At 37.3% G+C, this 21,158-nt stretch overlaps 1 protein-coding gene across 1 annotated transcript; it reads right to left on the minus strand.

The window, feature by feature from the left end:
* Positions 1–2,423: 2,423 nt before the first annotated feature.
* gsk3ab (glycogen synthase kinase 3 alpha b) lies at positions 2,424–21,147 on the minus strand. Its single transcript, XM_048151995.1, has 10 exons — positions 20,726–21,147; positions 15,674–15,861; positions 13,648–13,731; positions 13,396–13,506; positions 13,131–13,261; positions 8,925–9,129; positions 8,743–8,838; positions 7,271–7,457; positions 4,282–4,359; positions 2,424–4,165 (listed from the first exon to the last, which is right to left on the minus strand). Exons 1-10 carry the CDS (start codon positions 20,898–20,900, stop codon positions 4,101–4,103), a joined length of 1,320 nt encoding a protein of 439 aa, XP_048007952.1. The 5' UTR covers positions 20,901–21,147; the 3' UTR covers positions 2,424–4,100.
* Positions 21,148–21,158: the final 11 nt, after the last annotated feature.

The following is a 21,158-nucleotide window of genomic DNA, read 5'->3' on the forward strand; positions in this document are numbered from 1 at the left end:
CCAAAATTGTATGTAATAATTTTGTAATTAAGTAATTTTCATATTAGAAAGTGTCCCATTCAAGATTCTAGTTCCCACATAGCATTTTTTTTTTTTTTTTTTTTTGGGAAGTCCACATAATCCCTTTATCAGTGGCCCACATACAGCAAAAAATGATGGCCCTGGAGTGGCCCAGATCTGGATTAAAGGCAAGGCCACACATGGGCCATAACTGGCCCGAATCTCAGCCAGTTAATAACCTATAACTGGCCCTGCACTGGGCCTGAATAGGTTTTAGTATAGTACCTATCTCAGCCTTAAGTAAACCACATTGTACAATGTATTTAAGTACATTGAATATTTCTTTACTCTATATTTTGTACAGTACTTGCTATTTGCCAAAAATCAGCCATAAAATCCACAAATCATAAAACTGCAGAATAAAAATGTAGAATGAATGTCTTGTAGCATAAAGTGTAATAAAAACATATGCTAATCCATCTTTTGTTCATAAACACGAATAAACAATATGTGTCTGATTTTAATGACATTAGAAAAAACAAAATATTTAGATTTAATCAACAGATTTATTGTAAATTGAAATTTGAACTATTTTCTTACTTAGTAGCTGTCATTACTGATTTTTTAACAACTTTTATTAAAACATATACAAAATACACACAATATTATGCCTTTTAAAGGCTTATAGCCAAATAAAGAGGTTTTGGGGGTTCTAACATAAATTAAAGCTTATATTCACAGGTTGTTTATTGCTTGGAGTAAAAGAAGACTTTTTCAGCGGCCATAAAACCAAAGGTTAAGGTTCTTTTGTAATTCTTTGTTTAGACATAAAAGGATTTTGGGGAAATGAGTGATAAGACTACAGAGAAGGGACAGGAGGTTACTTGAAGCACAAGTCAGAGAGGTGACCGCATATCTGCCTGTCTGTCCGGTGAAACAAACACGCCATTAGTATTCAGTGTATGACAGCTCTGTGGCTTATAGAGTAGTCAAACTTATGCCAAAGGACTTGAGCTGAGGTCTCTGTCTCCTCCAAGAGTAAGGTCATAAAGGAAATGAGGCCACAAATGGTGGGCCTCTTATTTGTCTGTTGACTGTTGCACACCATACTGCTAAAAAACCAACAAATGTGAAAAGTTTCACCTTGCTGAAAAGAAAAGAGAACATATTCATTTATGGCCTTGTAAAATGAATGCAGTGAGTAACATAACACTGAAAAATGATGAAGATTATAAGGTCATATCAACACAAACAACATTAACCTTTGATTGTTTGATGATTTAATCTCATATCTCTAACCTCTAATCTTTAGTAATTTACAAACCTTAATACTTAATCAGTGTGCGAATAGAGGACAACCAAGACTTCCAAGACCTGCTGATTGGCTTTTGTTTTCAGTGCACAGTCATCTGTCTAAACACATAGTTGTGATTAACTGAAAATCTACACAGAAGTGAACATCTGGTGCCATTATTCTTTGAATGCCAAGCAATGCAAATGTCCAATCATACAAATGCAATAAGGCATTTCAAAATCATGACCCTCAGCTGAAGCTATGAGCTAATAGGAAAACAAAGCAACTGAATTTTGAAGAATGTTCATGAGGACCCACACTGGTGATCATTGGGGCAGCAAAAACATTGGGCGTCTTCAGCCCTACCGAGCTCTAGACAGCAGTTTAATTATTCTATCCATTTAACACACACCTAAACAAGGTTATTTTTATTCACAATGTTATGATGGCAGTATTTTGTACCTAACGTTTATAAGCCTACACCTCCACTTTAACAAATGCAGGGTAGCATGTTTAACGAAATTAAAAACAATAAGTCTTAATGCAAATTACAAAAATTTTAAGATCAATTTTGTAACAAAAAATATATATTCTACGGTTTAATAAAATACAGTAATATTGTGAAATATTACAAAAGTATTTGTTCTCTAATTAAACATTATAAATGTCATTTATTCCTTAATGGCAAAGAGCAGTCTTCAGAGTCACATGATCCTTCGGAAATCATTCTAATATCATGCTAATGTAACATTTTCTATTATTATCAATGGTGAAAACAGTTGCTGCTTAATATTTTTCTTCTTTGATGATTAGAGTTCTTTGATGAAATAGAAATATTTTGTAATATAAAAGTCACTTTGGGTTTTTTTAATGTAATGTATAATATTTTTTAATGTATCCTTGCTGAATATTTTTTTTTTTCTTTCATACTTTCACTTTTGAACAGTAGCATACATTTGGTGAGTATGGTGTTCACAGATTAATAAACAACAAAAATCCTTTACATTTTTTTTTTTTTTTTACTTTTCTTTGCCATTAAAAATATTCAAGACTTTTTGGCCTTTTATTTTCAAAAACGTATCAAAGCAATTGGATGATCCACGAATAAATAAACAATTGAACCCACAGAGACATTTTATAACTTTATTAATGAGTTTATTATTTATACCAACAAACAAAAACATTGTTTATCTCTCCCTCTCTCTCCCTTTAACCGTTCATTTTTTCACTGATGGGCCGAGCAGCCTGTGTGTGGTGGTAGTGTGTACCTGCCCTTTCCAGAACATTCCATCAGACAATATTCCAGAGTTTGAGATATGAACGTTACACCAATTGACATCACACACAAAACCCCTCCCCCATCAGATTGTTAAAAACATAATCGGACAGCAATACAATAAATAAAAGGATCAGAATTAACACTGATGAGGAGGGGGAAGGGCAGGCAGGCGGGTGGGCGGGCGGGAAAGGAGAGAGAGTAAGAGAAAGAGACTGAGATCAGGTAAAAACAAAATTTTGTTCAGTTTTGTCTGCCTCCCTTGACTCGGGGAGAGGCTGGATGAAATGTTATATACAGTTGCATGATGAAGGGATAAAAGGAAGGAGGGTGGGCGAGAGAGAGAGAGAAAGAGAGATAGAGACCGAGAAAGGCTGGTTTCTGCTTATACCAGCACTGCTCCACTAGGAGAAAAAATCTAGTTACAAGGACAATAGAATAAGAATAACAATAACAAAAATAACAAAATAAAAGGTACATGGCATTTACATATTAGCAATGAGAGAGGAGGAGAGAGGATGGAAGGAAGAAGGGAAAGACAAACAGCTCTGTTTCAAAGTCTCATTTGCTAAGTGTCCATGGTGTGCATGTGGGCTCATGTATCAATGTGTAATTTGGATGAATATCCACTAAATCCACATTTAAATGGGCACGCCAATGTATAGAAACATTCACACACAGGTGTAGACTCCATAATGCAAATTCTGTATTCAAACAGAACGTCTAACACAACTATTGATGGGATTGACCTATGCGTTATACGTGTGTGTGCATGCACATGCACAAAAAACTAACAAAATGAGCACATTTTTATACTGAAACTGACAAAAAAAACCCCAGATAACCCTGTCTCAGCTTATCCAAATACCTAAATATTCTCCTTAAAAGAAATTAAAACACAAAAGAGTGTGCAATGATTACTTAAAATTGACATACGCACATATTAAGACACTCTTTGTTCATTTTCGTCTCGGCGAAGAGAAACATCACACGTCTGGACACACACATCACTGACATCTCACGCTCGCTGCTTTATAAAACACATCACGGTCCTTGATTTTGACCAAGAACTCCTAAAGAAAGCTAAAATGTATCATTTTAAGAGCAAAAACAAATTTAAATGAGCTCGATATCACGTATCATTCTTTAAAATCCTTTCAAATGGATGGTATCTCAGGCAGAGAGCAGTAACTGTGCGGCGCTCTTCCTGCCACTAGGGGGCAAACGTGCCCTAACCGGCCCTTCCCAGTGTTCAAACCTAAAGATGACAATCAACTCAATCATGGGTTGATAATCATACTGAATTTAAATCGACCTCCTGTGATGATCGACGTCATTAATCCGGGCATCACACACACTTCTACCATCATGAGAGAACATGATTACACATAACACGAGGTGACGAGTGCGAGTGTGTTTGTGAGAGCGTGCAAGAGAGACTGTTTGGAGCTGCTGCTGGGAAAGAGAGGAATGAGAAAGAAGGGATGAGGAGAGAGGGGTGATGATGTCTAAGTAATGCTGAGGGAACAATTAGGTGTTGTTGCTCAGGGGTCCCGGTGCTGAGCTAGACTGGGCTGGACCGTCTGAACCGCCCTCTGCAGAAAGACACACACAAGAGTTAAAATACTTCAGGACATGTGCGTTCACAAATCCATACAGACTGACAGGAAGGGTAAATCAAAGGCATGGGAAACGTATGTGCGATCTGTACCGTGCGAGGCAGGTGTCGTCTGCGAGCGAGCATGGGGAGGAATGAGAATGGAGTTCAACTGTGGTTGGATAGACAGCTCTGCAGGGAGAGAAAGACAAAGAGGTTAACCATCAATATCTGTGGGTGTCAAACAAAGATAGCTTTGTACTTGCGTCACAGGACGTCAAAGCCATCTCAAATTGCAGGTAGCAAAATTGTGTTATCTTCTAAGATTCCTAAATGCCAAAATTTGAGGCATGTGTTGTGACAAGTTCAATGAAAAATGTTTGAATTACAAAATGTACCATTTGAACCAGTATTTGCAATGCTCCAGACCAAAAAAATGGACTAGAGAACCACTGGCTCCTAAAATTACACTTCTTTTTTTTTTTTAGCTGGCAAAGTCTCAATATAGATGAGGATGTCATTTTAGCTCAATTTTGTGGATTCATTTGAGGATCCATTGCAGTAGGGGAAGGTTTATAGCGATGCATCAAGCTTTCTTTTGGTGTAAGAGTGTGCAGTACATTGTTCCTATAGGCACTCGTTCTATAAATACACTGAGTGCATGCTTCAGCTCAGTGAGTGGCCAGTTTATAGTCTGCTGCCTTTTAACAAACAGACACTACTATGATCTCAAAAGCCATTATTGTAGTGAATTATACCTGAAGTAATGTTGTCAAAAGTACCAGTACTTCAGTACCAAGTCAGTACTGAAATTATAAAGTACCCACTGTGCCAGTATTTTACGCGAATATGACAGGAGCGAAGCACAAAGCTTTGTTTACAGAAGAAATAGGCTAATAGGTTAGCAATTAAATGTGACATCGCAGCCATGGAACCATTTCGGTTCATGCCGAATGAGAGAGGTACATGAGTCCATACATTTAAGCTTGTCGGCTTTGTATTCTGTTTTGCGAATCGCATTCTGGTCACCCGATTAGCAGAGAATTTAACAATATTCCATTAGTTATTCCACTGAATCGCTGTTTCTTTTGCCAAATCTTCACTCATGCAGGAGATTATAAACGTTTCTTCCTTTGGTTCGCTTTTAATTAGGCATATTATATTTGCATTCTTTACTGTGGTAAAGTAGAAAAAACACTGTAGGAAAGAAACCGCTTTGCTTGCACGTCAATTTCTATTTAACACAGTTTATGCTTGTTATTAGACTTTATAAGGTGCGTCAAGTTTATTTGTATTGCGTGTTTATTTGGCAGCGCTAAATCAAACATAGCCTGAATGTATGAAGATAAAACTCACTCTTCAGACCTTTTACACATCAGGAGATAACATGAAGATATTAATAAAGAGAAATGGTCTCTTTCCTGCTCGTGTCCCACATCCCTCTCAAAGCGCAGAGTGGCTATATGACGCATCTTTGTGTGGAAATAAAAAACGAATGTTTTTTAGAGTAATACTTAACTTTCTTATTATTTCGGTTACCATTATTTACTGATATTTATTTCATAGTATTACAGGCTGTACTATGTCGTTTCACTGAAGGAATGGCTAAAATAAGCACGCGCATCTGTTTCAAAATGGATATTTGAGCATTTGTTTATTTTTTATTTTTTTCTATTTCAAAATTTCATTGAGGTATATACACACAAACATACACTCTAAATATTTATATGTATGATTACCATCATATTTAATATGTTTTTAAAAATAGGCTAGTTAAATAAAATAGTTCCAACAGATTTTCCTGTGGTACAGAGAACCGTAAAATTTTACTGGTATTGGTACCGACTACTGGACTTTTGGTACCGTGACAACACTAACCTTAAAGGTGCTAGAGAGGATGTTTTGTTTTATACATTTTTGCAATATTACTTGAAACTGTCTTTACTAACTGATAAAAGACTATTTATTAGGTGCACTGAAAGTAATAATATTAATATACATCATCTGTGCACGAGGTAGGGCCTTAAAAACATCAGCCAATCGTTTACGTGATTGGCCCTCTGGCTTGTCAATCACTGCCGTGACGTTCCTTGTGAGAGACGAGCGCGGCTGCGCGCTTCAGTAACTTTCCACACTCCACAGGCGCCGCATGCAATGTTTTTGTCCGGAGACAGGAGTAACAACTGCAGATTATGAGTTACCTGCGGTGAGTCCGACATAATGAATCCACTAACACGACATAGCGAATGTCGGTGGTAAACACTCGTGTTCCAATACAAGTGTTTACGAGTTTTGGGAGGCGTTCCTTCGAAGGAGGGGGGTTGTTCTTACGCATGCACTTATTTCAAAAACTCAGTAACAGTCTTTGGTTTCTCAGTCGACGAAAAGATCCTCTTTAGCACCTTTAAGTGAAAGAATTTTTTTGATCCTACAGAAGCCATTCTAACATTATTTGGTGCTCAAGAAACATTTCTTATTATCAATGTTGATTATCAACAGTTGTGCTGCTTAATACTGATTAAGAAAGCTTTATTTGAGTCTATATGCAGTAATAAGAAATGGAATTAAGGATATTTCTGTTGACGCGCAATAATGAACAAAGAAAGCTGTGATGCCCAATCGCAAATGAATGACTTATGAACTGGTTTGTTCAAGTTTCAGTCTAGCACACTTAACAAACAGTTATTTTTGATGAACAGAGAACCACTGCTTTGCTGTGTTTACTTTTAGCTTCATTAGACTTAAATCAGTCTAATTGGTGCCTGGTTATTCATTTGACAACATGTAGTTAAGTTAAAGACACGTTCACAACTAAACAACAAAGCTTTACAGTAATAAATGGTATTCTAATGTAAAAAAAAAAAAAAAGTAACAAAAACATTTTAGCATATAAATGCTATTGTAGACAAGTGACAACACAAAGGCATTTAACAAAATCAGCTAACCAGATATAAGCAATGACTTTATGTACTAAACCACAAGTTTTTAATAATATGTGTGAGATAGAGCCAGAGTTAGAGATAAAAAAAGAGAGCGTGAGGATCCGATTAATCTGACGAGACTAAATCTGAACAGAAATGGCAGTTTTCTCAGTTCAACTCACCCACAGGGCTGAAGTTGAAGAGTTGGGGAAGTTCTCGGCCATTAGGCAGACGTGCATTCGGCTGGCGCAGCTCATCGAAGAAAGCGTGCGCACAGGCCTCCAGCGGCGAGAGCCGTGTCACCGGCGTGTATTCCAACAGACGAGAACACAATGAGATGGCTTCAGGAGGGGTCCTCGGCTTAAACACCTAACACAAACACACAGATTCACAGGGAAACGTCACATCTGACCAGTTTAAAAATTAAAGACTTTCATCTATAGCATCGGGTATCAATTAATCTAGTGATGCATCAAAATTTTGGCAAACAAAAATATTTTTTCCAAACAGCTTTGGAGGGACAAAATTATTGGCCAAAACAGTGACGTTAAATTAGCCAGTGTCTATTTCGTGCACATAAGCTACAACAGGTAAAGATGTCAGCTGTGTGGATGCCCAGGGCTAGGTTGACAATATCGATTTCTCAATTTTGATGATCTTCATTTTGATGAACCAAGATCTTTTATTCTATGCCGTTTTCAGTAGAGGCGTGAACAAAACTTGACTAAATTATTTGTAGCACACCTGCCATCCAACAATCGCTATAAGCTTTGTTACCTTTGAAAGTCTGAGCTTTGAAATTCTATCAATTTTAAAATGAAATTCAAACAATGCAGTTGACGCTTTATAATGTGGCTTAAAATTTGCAGCAGCCATTTTTTGGACAGAGGTAAATGTGACGTTATTGTTTACAAGCTATCTTTCCTGGTTGAAACACTGAGTGAGCGATTACATGTGACATGATATGGACTTCGGTAAGATGTACTCTATCTTTCAACATACCTTCTGATGTTCATTCAGGTTTAATGCTATAACAAAAGAGGAAGAGATGATCTGTTTGTGTTTGCTAAGCTTAAACTGAGGTGCTGCAGCGCCACATGCAGAGAGTGCCAAAAAAGATTGTGACAGCTCGAGAGACGTCAATGGTCTCACTCCAGTCTATGGGAAATTAGTCAGTTTCTGATTCTTGTAAGGTTTATTGTGCTTGCAATTTCACCCCAACTCTTTGGATCTACATGATTCACATAAATTATATTTTGATTCAAAACGGCAAATTTAGCCAAAAAGCTACTAGTTTGCAGTTGTTTATTTTTTTTTTAAAATAAATCTGTCATGAAAGGTTATTACAGCCTTTAAATGATTATATTTCAACAATGAATCGGAGTAGAAAATTATATATCATTAAGAAAGTGATATAAAAACTTATGTGCAATTTATATAGAAGTCTGATTTTATTTGAGTATTGATTATTAAATTTGAGTCATTAATTCATTATTAAATAAGCTACTTTTAGTTTCAGTTTTCGTCCATTGGCTCAGTAAAAAAAATTATTTAGGTGCATTACTAGTTTACCTTCTGTAAAGACCTAAAATGTTTCTTTCTGTAAGCTAGTTGAGAACCAATATGGCTACAAGTGTAGCAACAGGTGCTTTACCTTTGTCCAAGGGTGTGCTTTAATCTGTGGGAATTTAAACTCTGTGTAGTTGGGGTTCATCTCTCGGATCTGTTCTCTTGTGGGGGTCCCCAAAACCTGCAGAAGGTTGACAGAGAGAGAGTTATGATGCCTGTCTAATATGCTTACTCTTGAAAATGAAGCAATGCAGATTTTCCACTCACCTTGATGATCTCCACTAGCTGGTCCACTCCACTGTCACCGGGGAATATGGGCTGTCCCAAAAGCAGCTCTGCTAAAACACAGCCGGCTGACCAGATATCAATGTTGGATGTGTAATCCGTGGCTCCGAATATTAGCTCAGGAGCGCGGTAATACCGCGAACAGATGTATGACACATTGGGCTCCCCACGAACTAACTGCTTTGCACTATGGAGACAATATGATGGGGGATTATAAACATGTTATCAAAGAGACATGTGTAAAACTGATGTAGTGGGCAGCATATGAAGGCGTACAAAAATTGGCACCCCTACACCACTGCTAAAAAAAAATAGAGCTGCAATGAGAATCATTTTGGAATCAGATCAAGGATCTCTGAATCTAAGGGGACTTTCACACCGTTTGCTGCGGTTCGAGTCAGAGCGCGATTGTTCCTGGTGTCCTGCACAGAGTTGGTCCGATTTCACACAACTTTCTATCAAACTATCGAACAAGATTCTATCGAACCCTGGTGCATTTGTGTTCATGTTACATCATCACAAACATGCATGGTGGATAATCAGTCCCTCCAGAAAAATGCGATTATGCGATCGCCTGATTTCATGCATAATCAGCCAAAGTCTGCATATTTATGCGGGGTCGCATTTTTTCAAATACGCCGCATTTTCGCCGCATAAATTGCCAATTTCAGCAAGCAAAATATGCGGGGCTAGCATGATTTCATAATCCCTGTATTTTTGTTGCAAAAAAGTCACATATCTTAGCAGAAAGTTGACACACAAGTAAAGCGCCATTATTTACCCCCTATTGCCATGGGAACCTTATGAAGTGACGTAATTACGCAACGTGAACATCATCTGCAAACCATGAAACCATGATGATAGAAGAGCCTGTGGCTGCTGTCCGTCCGGCACGTTTTCTTAAAAAATGTGATGGAATATGCGGGAATAGAATCATTCTCATTTGCCAACAAAAATAAGCGCAAAAGACCGTGCGAAGCAGTTTTCCTGTGTGTTACATGACAGTGAGGGCAAATTATTTTGCACTCCGTGCAACTGCGTGTTGACGCTGGAAAACCACTTTCACTTTGCCACCGCCAAGGATGGTTAAAGCAGCAGCGGAAGAAGCACACATTTTTAAAAATATTTTATTTATTCATTTTTGCAGAAGTTGTTGAATATTATTATCATTATTATTATTATTATTATTATTATTATTATTAATAATAATAATAAGTTTATTTTATATAGTGCCTTTCTACAAACTCATATTCCTTTTGTAAAGCTACAGAACTTGTTTGACTCAATGTTTTGTAAGTTCGAGCCATGTTAATTAAGGTCTGAAATAAAACAGAATGAGAACTTAAATATTCTGTGATTTAGTATGCTTGCTTATCATAGGAAGTAATAAGTAATAAGAAATGACTCTTTACATTAAGGTAGTAGCCTAGTGAGAACAGGGTGTTGGGGGAAATCACTTTTTTTTTTCTCTTTTTCATCAAACCGCAGTTTTTGCAAGTTCCCGCAATTTCATCGCATAAAACTGCAAAAATTGCCACATATTCCATCGCATTTTTTAAGAAAACGTGCCGCAAAATCAAGGATTTTTGCCCGCAACAATCACAAAAAAATGCTGTGTTTTTCTGGAGGGACTGGATAATAGAAAACAGGAAAAGCAGGTCAATATATTATAGGGCTGTCAAAATTAAAATTAAATTTTGTTATTTAATGCCATCATTCATTCAAGTGCTTTTAAACCATTCAAGGGTGATAAGATGCAAAAGAGAACTCAATTCAGTACTGGCGCACTGTCTGTAAAGCGGCTCTCTCTGACACACACCAGACATGTGCATAAAAAGCCACTTCAGACAGAGTGCCAGTACAGCATTGAGTTCTCTTTTGTGCTTGAATGAACAAACACAAAATTATCTCAAAAAATGATGTTTCTACATTTTTTTTTAATCAATTCACAGCACTACTTTTTTTTTTAATTTAGTGCGATTATGCAAAAGCAGAGTGAACAACACTTGGGTTTACTGTATGTGCTTCGCATGAAGGTGACTATACTAATAGCACATTTCAAGCCATTCCTGCTCTGATTGCACTTACTATGCACGATTACACTGTAAGCTCACTCTCATTCTTATCCAAGGTAAATCATCACCGCTGTCATCCCTTGAACTAATGAAGTCGTCACTGGCTATAATGCATGCGCAGGGTACTTTACTTCCTGAATGAGTGCGCACTGAGCAAGTTGCTTTTGCATTCATGTGAATCATGCCAGTTTCAGTGCAACAGAACTCAGTATGAAAGCACCCAAAATTTGAATTTAAATTGTGAAATCCCCAACCCAGGACACAAATGCACACATGCCAAACCTATCTGTAAATACATTTAAAGCATAATCAAACAACGAAATGGTGTGACTTCATTTTGAACAAAATCAGGCCAAAACGAAGTTCATCTAGACTAGGTTTCAGGAGTTCGAAACAGCTTGCCAAAGCAAAATTACTGGCAGGTAAACACCACTGAACTATCAGCAGCATATGGCGATTACATAATTAGGTGTGCTCTGGTGCTCCAGAATTCTCAGGTTAATTTCTTCTGTTCAGTCCGTTGAGGTCATGCGAGTAAAAACAAACACACTGAAGAGCTGCTTTATAGAAGAACTCAAAGTTGTAATTCTAATTGAAAGTGACACTAACACTAACACTTTTATGTTTAAAGGGTTAGTTCACCTAAAAATGAAAATTCTGTCATTAATTACTCATCCTCATGTCATTTCACACGCTTAATATTATGAATCGGCGAGAATACTTTTTGTGCGCCAAAACAAACCCCCAAAATAAGGACTTTATTCAACAATATCTAGTGATGGGCGATTTCAAAACACTGCTTCATGAAGCTTTTCGATTCTTATGTTTCAAATCAGGGATTCGGAGCGCCAAAGTCACATGATTTCAGTAAACGAAGCTTCGTTACGTGATAACTGTTACGAAATTTCAATGGTTCACCACTGGGGGGCGTGACTTTGGCAGTTATATACACGTTTCGAACCACTGAATTGAAAAAGAAAAAGAAAAAGAAAAAAAAAATCGTAAAGCTTCATGAAGCAGTGTTTTGAAATTGCCCAATGAATAAAGTCGTTATTTTGTTTTTTGGCACACAAAAAGTATACTTGTCGCTTCATAACATTAAGGTTGAACCACTGTAGTCACATGAACTGTTTTAAATACGTCTTTATGAGCTCTCTGGGCACTGAAAGTGTTAATTGTATTTCTGGCAATGGAGGCCTCACCATCGGATTTTATGAAAAATATCTTAATTTGTGTCCCGAAAACGAATGAAGGTCTTACGGCTGTGGAACAACATGAGGGTGAGTAATTACTGACAGAATTTTCATTTTTTGTTAACCAACCCTTTAATGCAGTAAAACTGCTTGCCTTACAGGAGCAGTGTGTAAATTTTAGCAGCATCTAAAGCAAAATCGAGAAGCTACGGTGGCTGTCTGGCCAACACAAGTCAAAGATGTCGTCGTTTGAGACAGCAGAGTACGTTAGCCAGTCAATCAATGAGATTTCTTCTTACTTCTAACAAAGAGCGGTCACTGCTTCTAATAAACCAGACTACTACTATTTTGTGCGTATTCAACGTAGTGATGATGCAAGCTGCCTCTAAAAACACAAACGATTTAGAACAACAGTGATGAAATTCGCTCTGTAGAGTGTTTGTCCATTTAGGGCTGCTGTAGAAACATGCCGGCACAAAATGACGACTTGATGGAGGGGGGACACACGGTGTATATAGATATAAATGGCTCATTCTAAGGTAATAAAATCATAATGATTCATTATGTAAGGTCTTTATACACCACTGAAAACATAGGTATGTATATTATATTCCATTTCTGTCAAAAGATCCTATCAAATTTTACACATTGCACCTTTAAAGCAATTTATTGTATAAAGTGCTATATAAATAAACGTGACATGATTCGACTGGAGTGCCAAACGTGGCTCCCAGCAGCATGGGGATGTTCGCTAACATTATAGGCTACCCCTGCTCAGGTATTTTGAACATTTTTGCCCCCAAGCAAAGAGCAAATAACAAAACTTTGCCTGGAGTATATTGGGGTCTAAAGATCAGTATATATATCTTACACATGGGTATGTTGCAAATACATGTCAGGAAAAGTGTCAGGACACACACCTGCCAAAGTCACACAGTTTGAGTACAGCTGTGTCTGGGTCCACCAGGAGATTCTGTGGCTTGATGTCTCTATGGCATACGCCTTGGGAATGAATATACGCCAGACTGCGAAATAACTGATACATATACACCTGAGATAAAAAGAGAAAAACAGAATAATTGTGGGGGAGGAATGACAGAAAAAGAGAAAGAGATGTTATTGTTTACTGTCCACGTACATATGAATGGGCACAGTAGCAGTAGTCATGATAACACAGAGACTTACTTTGACATAGATAATGGGGATGGTGGTCTTGGACTTGTTGAAGTGGCGTGCCACCCTGTACACGGTTTCTGGTACAAAATCAAGCACCAGATTTAGATACACTTCATCTTTCTGAGGAGAAAGAGAGAGAGAAGAGAACGCAAATTAGATTGGTCAAGAGAGATAACATTCTTCAAACATGTTCAATATGACAAAGTTATATCACTGGGATATAAAAACTTAAAAACTGAAAGGTTGGACAGAAAAACCAACCTTTTCTCCACTGGAGTAGAAGAAATAGCGTAGCCTGACAATATTACAGTGGTCCAACTTCCTCATTATCTGTAGCTCACGGTTCTGTAGAGCAAGAAATGATGTGTGAAGGACAGTAAAAGCATGCAATAAAAATCAAACATCCATCTTATTTAACGCATTCATCTGTGGAAATGTGTTGCTCTGAATATGCAGCCCATTTAAATCTAGTGCTGCACAATCAAATTAAAACACACTGTTAAGTGGAAGGCTGTGCTCTATGCAGTCTGCAAGATACTACACATACACATGATTCAGTGTTTTCACACTCAAGAGTGTTTTCATTTACATTTGATATTAACATGCGTCTCAGGTCTGAGATGAACGATTGCCATTTAAAGCTTTACAAGAGTTGTGAACAGCAATTACTGTGGCTCACATTTGAATAACTTACAGATCACTATACAAACGTTGCACAGACAGAGTGGCAAGAAAATATTTTAATTTGGTTCACTTTGGGAGCTATTTGAAAGAGGTTCAGGTCTGAAAATGTGAAAAGCAACACTTCCTCAAGGCAGCAGAGCCTGGACAAAACAACTTACTTTGGAGTCATAAGGCATTGCTTGCTACTTTGTATTTTATGAACAAGCTGTTGAACATGAAAGGGGGTGTTTCGATGTGATCTTAAGCCTTTTTGTTCTTTTAGCTTTGAAATCTAAGCAAAAACAACATGAGATATCAAACGTTTATCATATCACATTTGAAATCGCAATATGTCAAAATAATTACAACGTGATTGTAGCAGCCTGATTTAAAAGGCCTGTAGCATTACAAGTAAAAACCTTTCATTCTGGACTTGGAAAGCAGCATTGTTTTTGCATGCAATACGATGCAATGGAAAAAAATATGATGCTATGCAATTCAATATGTAGAGCTCTAAACTTTTTATTTTTTCTCAAATTACTGTTAAAATATAAAACATGGATTAAAAATTGTGATTATTCCTCCAAAAATAGAGGCTTAATAATTATTATATCATTATTATTAGTATTATTAGTAGTAGTATTACATTAAGACATACATTATACCATACAATAGTAGTACATTGTACTACAATAGTAATAGGGCTATTCTGTTACAAGTTTAACCGAACTTTTATTTTGACGGGTTGCCGTTAAGATCTTGAGGTTTCTGTGTGTAGCTATATGATATTACAATAGTTTTTCTCAAATTAAACTGCAAACTGCTCATGAAGTGGTTCTCAGAACAGCTCTGGAGATGAAGTTTATGTGTTTATGTCGATGTCGCCATATTGTCAGATGGCAGATGCTGGATAAAACACCACGAGCATCACGCATGCTTCAGTTTGTTTAGTAAACGTATTCTCGCATCTGCGCCATTCATGCAATACATACAGGAATCATATTTAAATAGTCTTTTTGTGGTTTAATATTCACAGACACTAGTCCATATTGTGATTTGATTTAAGTGTACCCACCTACTTTTGATTTATTCATCCAAATTTTGACAAATTCCGTGACATTCCGTTACAGTAAATTCTGCTTTTATGAATGGATTCCGCGATTCCGTCCGTGTTTTCTGCATCGCGGAAATCATAGGCAGATAATTTCTTTGGTTCAGACAGACTGCAAATAATAAATTAACTTAAGTGCCTTCTGACTTCTAATGCACGGCCCTTTCACAAACGTTGTAGTGCCATGTTAATCTATGTGACTCTAAGGGATACGCCTTGGTCTTTGTTGTTATACGTCATATTCACGTAGCAGCAGTGTGATGAGAGAACGCACTTGAGAAACAGTTTAGAGGAGAAATCAATCTACATATAAAATACTGGTCACAAATTATTTATCACTTTCTAAATAACAAAAGTATAGTGCATCTGTTATCGGTTTTTACAGATGCAAATCGCATCGCGATACAAATGCTAACTTGTATCTGATGCACAATTTTTTTAAATCAATGCATCGCAACGTTAACTTTTATGAAGATGCGAATCTGTGAATCTTATCATCCCTAACATACTTACCTTAAACCTCTTATCCTGAAGCACCTTCTTTATGGCCACCATCTCCTGGCTGTCGATGAGTCGAGCCTGGTACACCACTCCAAACGAGCCATTCCCGATCACCTTGATGTCTGTGTATGAAACCTCCTGAGGACGGTCGGGACCCTGCCCTGGTGTGGCTACTACCGTTGTCACTTTCCCACTATCCCCTAAAGACACAACAAAATTATTATTATTATTATTATTATTATTTTTTTTTTTTTTTAAACAAATGGTCACTGACTGAAACATCTGAAGAAGAATCCACACAAGAATGTGTTAGCATGTACAACCTGAATCAAATGCTATATGAGGGGTCGGCAACCTATGGCACGCAGAGGGATAAATCACAAAAGTGTGCAACTCCAGTCAACCGAATGGTTTGTTTAATAGGATTTATAGCTCCTAACTTAAAACAGGCTGTGTGTCTATGAAAAAATGATTAACTCAAAATATACGTCCGTATGCAATTTCGAGGGACTTTATTTAAATTAACTACATACGCCTCTTAAGCTATTGTCACATGTCAGTGATTATCCCTCCACATGCCAATGTTGGCATGCGTGCCATAGGTTGCCGAAACCTGCTCTATATGAATGCTATGTCACTTAAACACCATTGTTGTACTCAAAGAAATTACAAATTCTCAAAAAATCCTCAATACTGAAAAAAATCCTCAAAAACAGTGGCATTTACGTTAATTGTCATGGTTTAATCCATGATGCTTATATGAAATTGACAAATAGGTTTTTACTAATATTACCTCTTTTCTACCACATAATAGCTTCTAAAACAAAAACTGCATTAAACCATTGTGTGTACAACAGGTGAAGTAACACTTAAAGGGATAGTTCACCCAAAAATGAAAATTTGATGTTTAATCCTGTTGGTGAGGTCTGAAAACGCACTCTGATGCCAGAAGTGATCGCTCGCGTGTATATTTCATTGAGTGAGAGCGATTACTTCCTGCATCAGAGTGCATTCAGACTTCACACACCGGACGCTCAAGGCAGTTGGACATAATGGTGTATTAGAGGTAAAAAAAATGATATAAATACTGTTTGGTTTCTCGCACAAAACGATCGTTTTGTGTCTTAGGACATCAATGTGTCGTCATGAGCCGCAGGGTTTAATTTGGATTTGTCTGTGCATGTTTTTTTTTTACTCTTATAGATGGAGTTCCCATTGACACGCATTATACGACCGGTAGACCACAGCGGTTGGAGTTAAAAATCATCATTTTTGTTCTACTGAAGAAACAAAGTCACCTACATCTTGGATGCCCTGGGGGTAAGCAGATAAACATCAAATTTTCATTTTTGGGTGAGCTATCTCTTTAAAAAAATAATCTTTACTAAATAAATTCCATTATTTATTTTCTCGTTCTCAGTAGTATTTTTACTTCTGTTCTAGCTTCTGTCAAGAGAACTGGACCATTGTATAATGCCACTAAAAGGTTTCTTTAAATCTTTGTTGCCTATAGGCATTAATAGAGATAGCAACAAACTTAGCCATTCAGAAGTTAGAGATACTCAGGTAGATGCAAATAATTTGCCCATTCACTTGTGCAAAACTCTGAACACTATATGAAAAAAATGTTACATTTATTTATTTTGCATTAATCATTACTCCGCTTGGAAAATAATTAATATCTCTGTGATAACGCAGCATTTTGGCCAAGACTACCAGGCTATGGAAATTTTTACTTGCCACAATTAACGTGAGTGTAAAATGTCATTTGTGGCTCTGACAGTATTAATTATGAAGCTACCACATAATTTTAGCTTAGAAAAACATGAGTAATACTTCTAATCAGTAGGTGATTTGAAAAGACAAGTCACATATAACATTTATGATTCAGTTATTGCTCTTTTTTTGGAAATGTTTTTTGAAGCCTAAAATCACCAGTAAAATCACCTATTATAATTGCAGGAAATTAATCAACACATTCTTCAAAATTTCTCATATTCCATGTAAGAAAGTCAAGTTTGGATAGACATGAGGGTGAGTAAATGAAGTATTCCTTGAAACTACTCAGCCATGCCTGAGAGGCCATTTAAGACATGACAATATTGAGGCTGTGTCAAACAAACAGCTAACCAGTGTTAGATCTACAGCAGTTATATCTTTTTAAACTCATCGGTGCCCTCTTATCCAGCATGCTATGCCTTTTTGCCACTCTGTCTGACAGGTGTTAATAGTAATCCAACACCATGTTTAGATGCGTGTCCAAACACAACAGAACAACGAGCAGAGCTTATCACTAGAAATAGCAGAAACACCCTTAAGACTGTTTGAACAAGGGTGGAGGATGAGAAAGCTAAAATCTGACCACATTTCCACCTGTGGGCAAGAGCAGACCTGATAATGGGGATGCCTGAAGACAAACAAAGCCCTAGGGTGATGTTTTGTCCATCAATCCCTGTCAGTTTAGATTTAGAGAAGGAATGACAGATTCACCATAACAGATGCTTTGTTTCATTACAAGGCAAAATTATTATTTGCTAGATCAAAGCAGAGCAGACAGCTGTTGTCATGCATGACAGAGACGGGCTGCTGCTATTGAGATTTCTTTTTTTTCCCCATCAGAATCACTGCTTCAAGTGGGATACAGGATACTGTGGGTTAGTGGCCAGTTAATATGGACATCACATAAAATGTCAAGTTTTAATGCCAATTTTTGTTGCATTAAAAAAATTTTTTTCCAAAATGTGCAAAAACTTTTACATTTAAGGTGGATACATTTTTATTTAGGTAACCAAACTCATTAACTATGAAGGAAACATTCACAGAATAAATTGCTAAAGCAGTCATGTGACTGAATAATTCGCTCAGAGTAAAAAAAAAAATATCACAGAGAACCTAAACTGTTGTGATTCTGAAATGCCAGAATCAAAGCTTGTCATTAAAATACTGGCTAGAATTACCTTATATGATGTGTGAGAGAGTTTCAGGGCATTTAATGAAAACGTCTTGTGTTCAGTGATCATGTTTATGCCACTTAGTGGCTTTCAGTGACGCACTGAATGATGATTTTACCATTGCTTGTGTGTCTTGCACTGTGTATCTTTACCTCATGTATTTGCAAATAAAAATATGATAAAATATATTACATATATGTAGGGGTGTAACGGTACACGTAATCGTCCCGAACTGTTACAGGCGATTCACACTCCAATCCAGAAGGGGGTGCGTGCGGTAATGCAACACTGTTTGCTAACAGTAAAAAGTGCTGAAGAAGAGACGATCGATCGATCTGCTTACATGTAATCTCTCAGTGTTTCAACTGCAGAAAGAATAATATCTCACGTAGCATTACATTTACCTCAGGAATTTAGTGTCGACAGCATGTTAGTTCTCTAGAAAAAAGCATTTTGTAAATGCACTATATTAGCTTATATATTCATTATATTTAATTAGTAATGTCTTAATTATTTAATGTATGTTTAAATAAATTTGTCATGAAAACATGTTACGATAGCCACTGTGTAAATGATTATATTTCAAATATGAATTGGAGTAGAAAATTAACTTTATAATCAGATTTAGAAGTTAATGCAAAACCTGCATTAACCTTTTCTTTTTCTTTTTTTGAGTGCTGATTATGTCTAAAAATAAATAGCAGCTGAATTTAATAATTTGGGCTCTGTTGTTAATTGTGACCTTTAATATTATAGTAATGTGTAAGTAAGGGCTCCCTATATAGTATACAGCATTAGCTACAATATTTTTTTTATCCTTAAGAAAATTAATTATAATTGAAATATATTTAAAAAAAAACCTTAATAAAAAAGCCATTTCATGTCAAGCTTTCTCCCCCTGCTGTATCGAAACCGTACCGAACCGTGACTTCAAAACCGAGATACTTACCAAACTGTCATGTTTGTGTACTGTTAAACCCCTACACATATGTAAAGGAATATGTATGTAAAAGTAACTCGACTGCTTTTTTCCTGATAAAAATGTGTGGCTAAAATTTATCAGGTTTTTGTGAGTGCAAATGTCAGCAGGCCAATAAAATAATGGTTACTAGGCTGAAAAAAGGTAGACAAAAACAGCAATGGCTGTTGTACTGGTCCAAGGTTTCTCAGAGGGCCATGGGTTACAGTCGTACATCCATCCACCCACCCACTGAACTCCCCCTAGTACTCTTCCTAGAACTCTTCCTAGTAATAACACCCATCACCACTTCCCATGGAAATCCAGCAGTCAGCACCAGTGCAGATGTACGCTGCTGCCAGCACTGCAGTCACTGGGAATCATTTATAGAGCACCAAATGAAGACGTTTATGCCTCTAGGGAAACCACTAGTTTTTACAGTAGCCCAACCACAAATGTACAAATGGTCAATTTTCCTTTATAGGACGCAGTGTGTTTAAATTCAAAGCTTTGTGATGAGATTGCTATTAGATTGCGATTAGGGGAGTCGGTAAACATTTCATTAATAATATGTTATGAATATTGATTCTGACTTTAATTATATGAACAAGCAAACACCACTTTGGTCCTCTCTATGTTTAATTTCTCGGTCATATTAATGTTAAGGATATTTATGATGCTATTAAATTCATACAGCGTTGCACCGAATGAAAATATGTAAATTAAATGCAGAAAATAAGATAACATTTTTTAGATGCTGTGCTAACTGAGCTTTGTTACCAAGCGAGCACATCTTGAAGAACACAACGACGTCTAAACATCCAACAGACCACGAATCATACATTAAACAGGACTCAAATGAGCCAAAAATATGATGCACTTGTATCGATCATAAGAGATGTGTTTAGCTCTTGTTCTGATGAAGGATTGTCGAGCTAATGTAGTTAGCGCAATCAAAGCCCTTGATCCGTCTACAAAAACAAGCTCACGTTAGCTTAGCCAGTTAGCCGCCTAAAGTAGGTTAACGCGATCATTACAAAATAATCAAACAAATTAATGAACATCATGCTACACGGACTAGCACTTCGGCTTTTATTCGTTTACTATCATCACATTTAATGTGATTGTCGTGTGATGTCAATGAAAGATACTCACTGCCCAGCTTTAGGTTTCCGAAACCAGACGAACTCCCGGCTGAGGCCTGCGCGCCCCCCGTCTTTCCTGAAGTGCTTCCACCGGCGACGGCTGATCCGGCAGCGGCTGCAGCGGCTCCCGGAACCCCCGGAGGCTCAGCAAACGAGCTAGTCCTGGGCCGCCCGCTGCCGCTCATATCGGGTTTCGTGTGTGCCAGAGCGGGGGTAAAGAGTGCCGGTAGACTGGCCCAGGCGCGTAGTGGATATGTCAATTTAAACAACAATAATCGTTAAAAAATAAAGATCCCTGAACTATTCTATCGGTAAGGTTGTGCGCCTCCTCTTTCTCTGTGTGGCTGGGCAACTGGAGCTGACGCACAGTGACGCTCGCTGCGCATTGTCTTCTGGGTAATGAAGTTCAACAACGCTCTCACGTGCATAGATCCTGCAGCACA

The sequence above is a fragment of the Megalobrama amblycephala genome, linkage group LG13 (genome assembly GCF_018812025.1).
Source record: "Megalobrama amblycephala isolate DHTTF-2021 linkage group LG13, ASM1881202v1, whole genome shotgun sequence".
NCBI lineage: Eukaryota > Metazoa > Chordata > Actinopteri > Cypriniformes > Xenocyprididae > Megalobrama > Megalobrama amblycephala.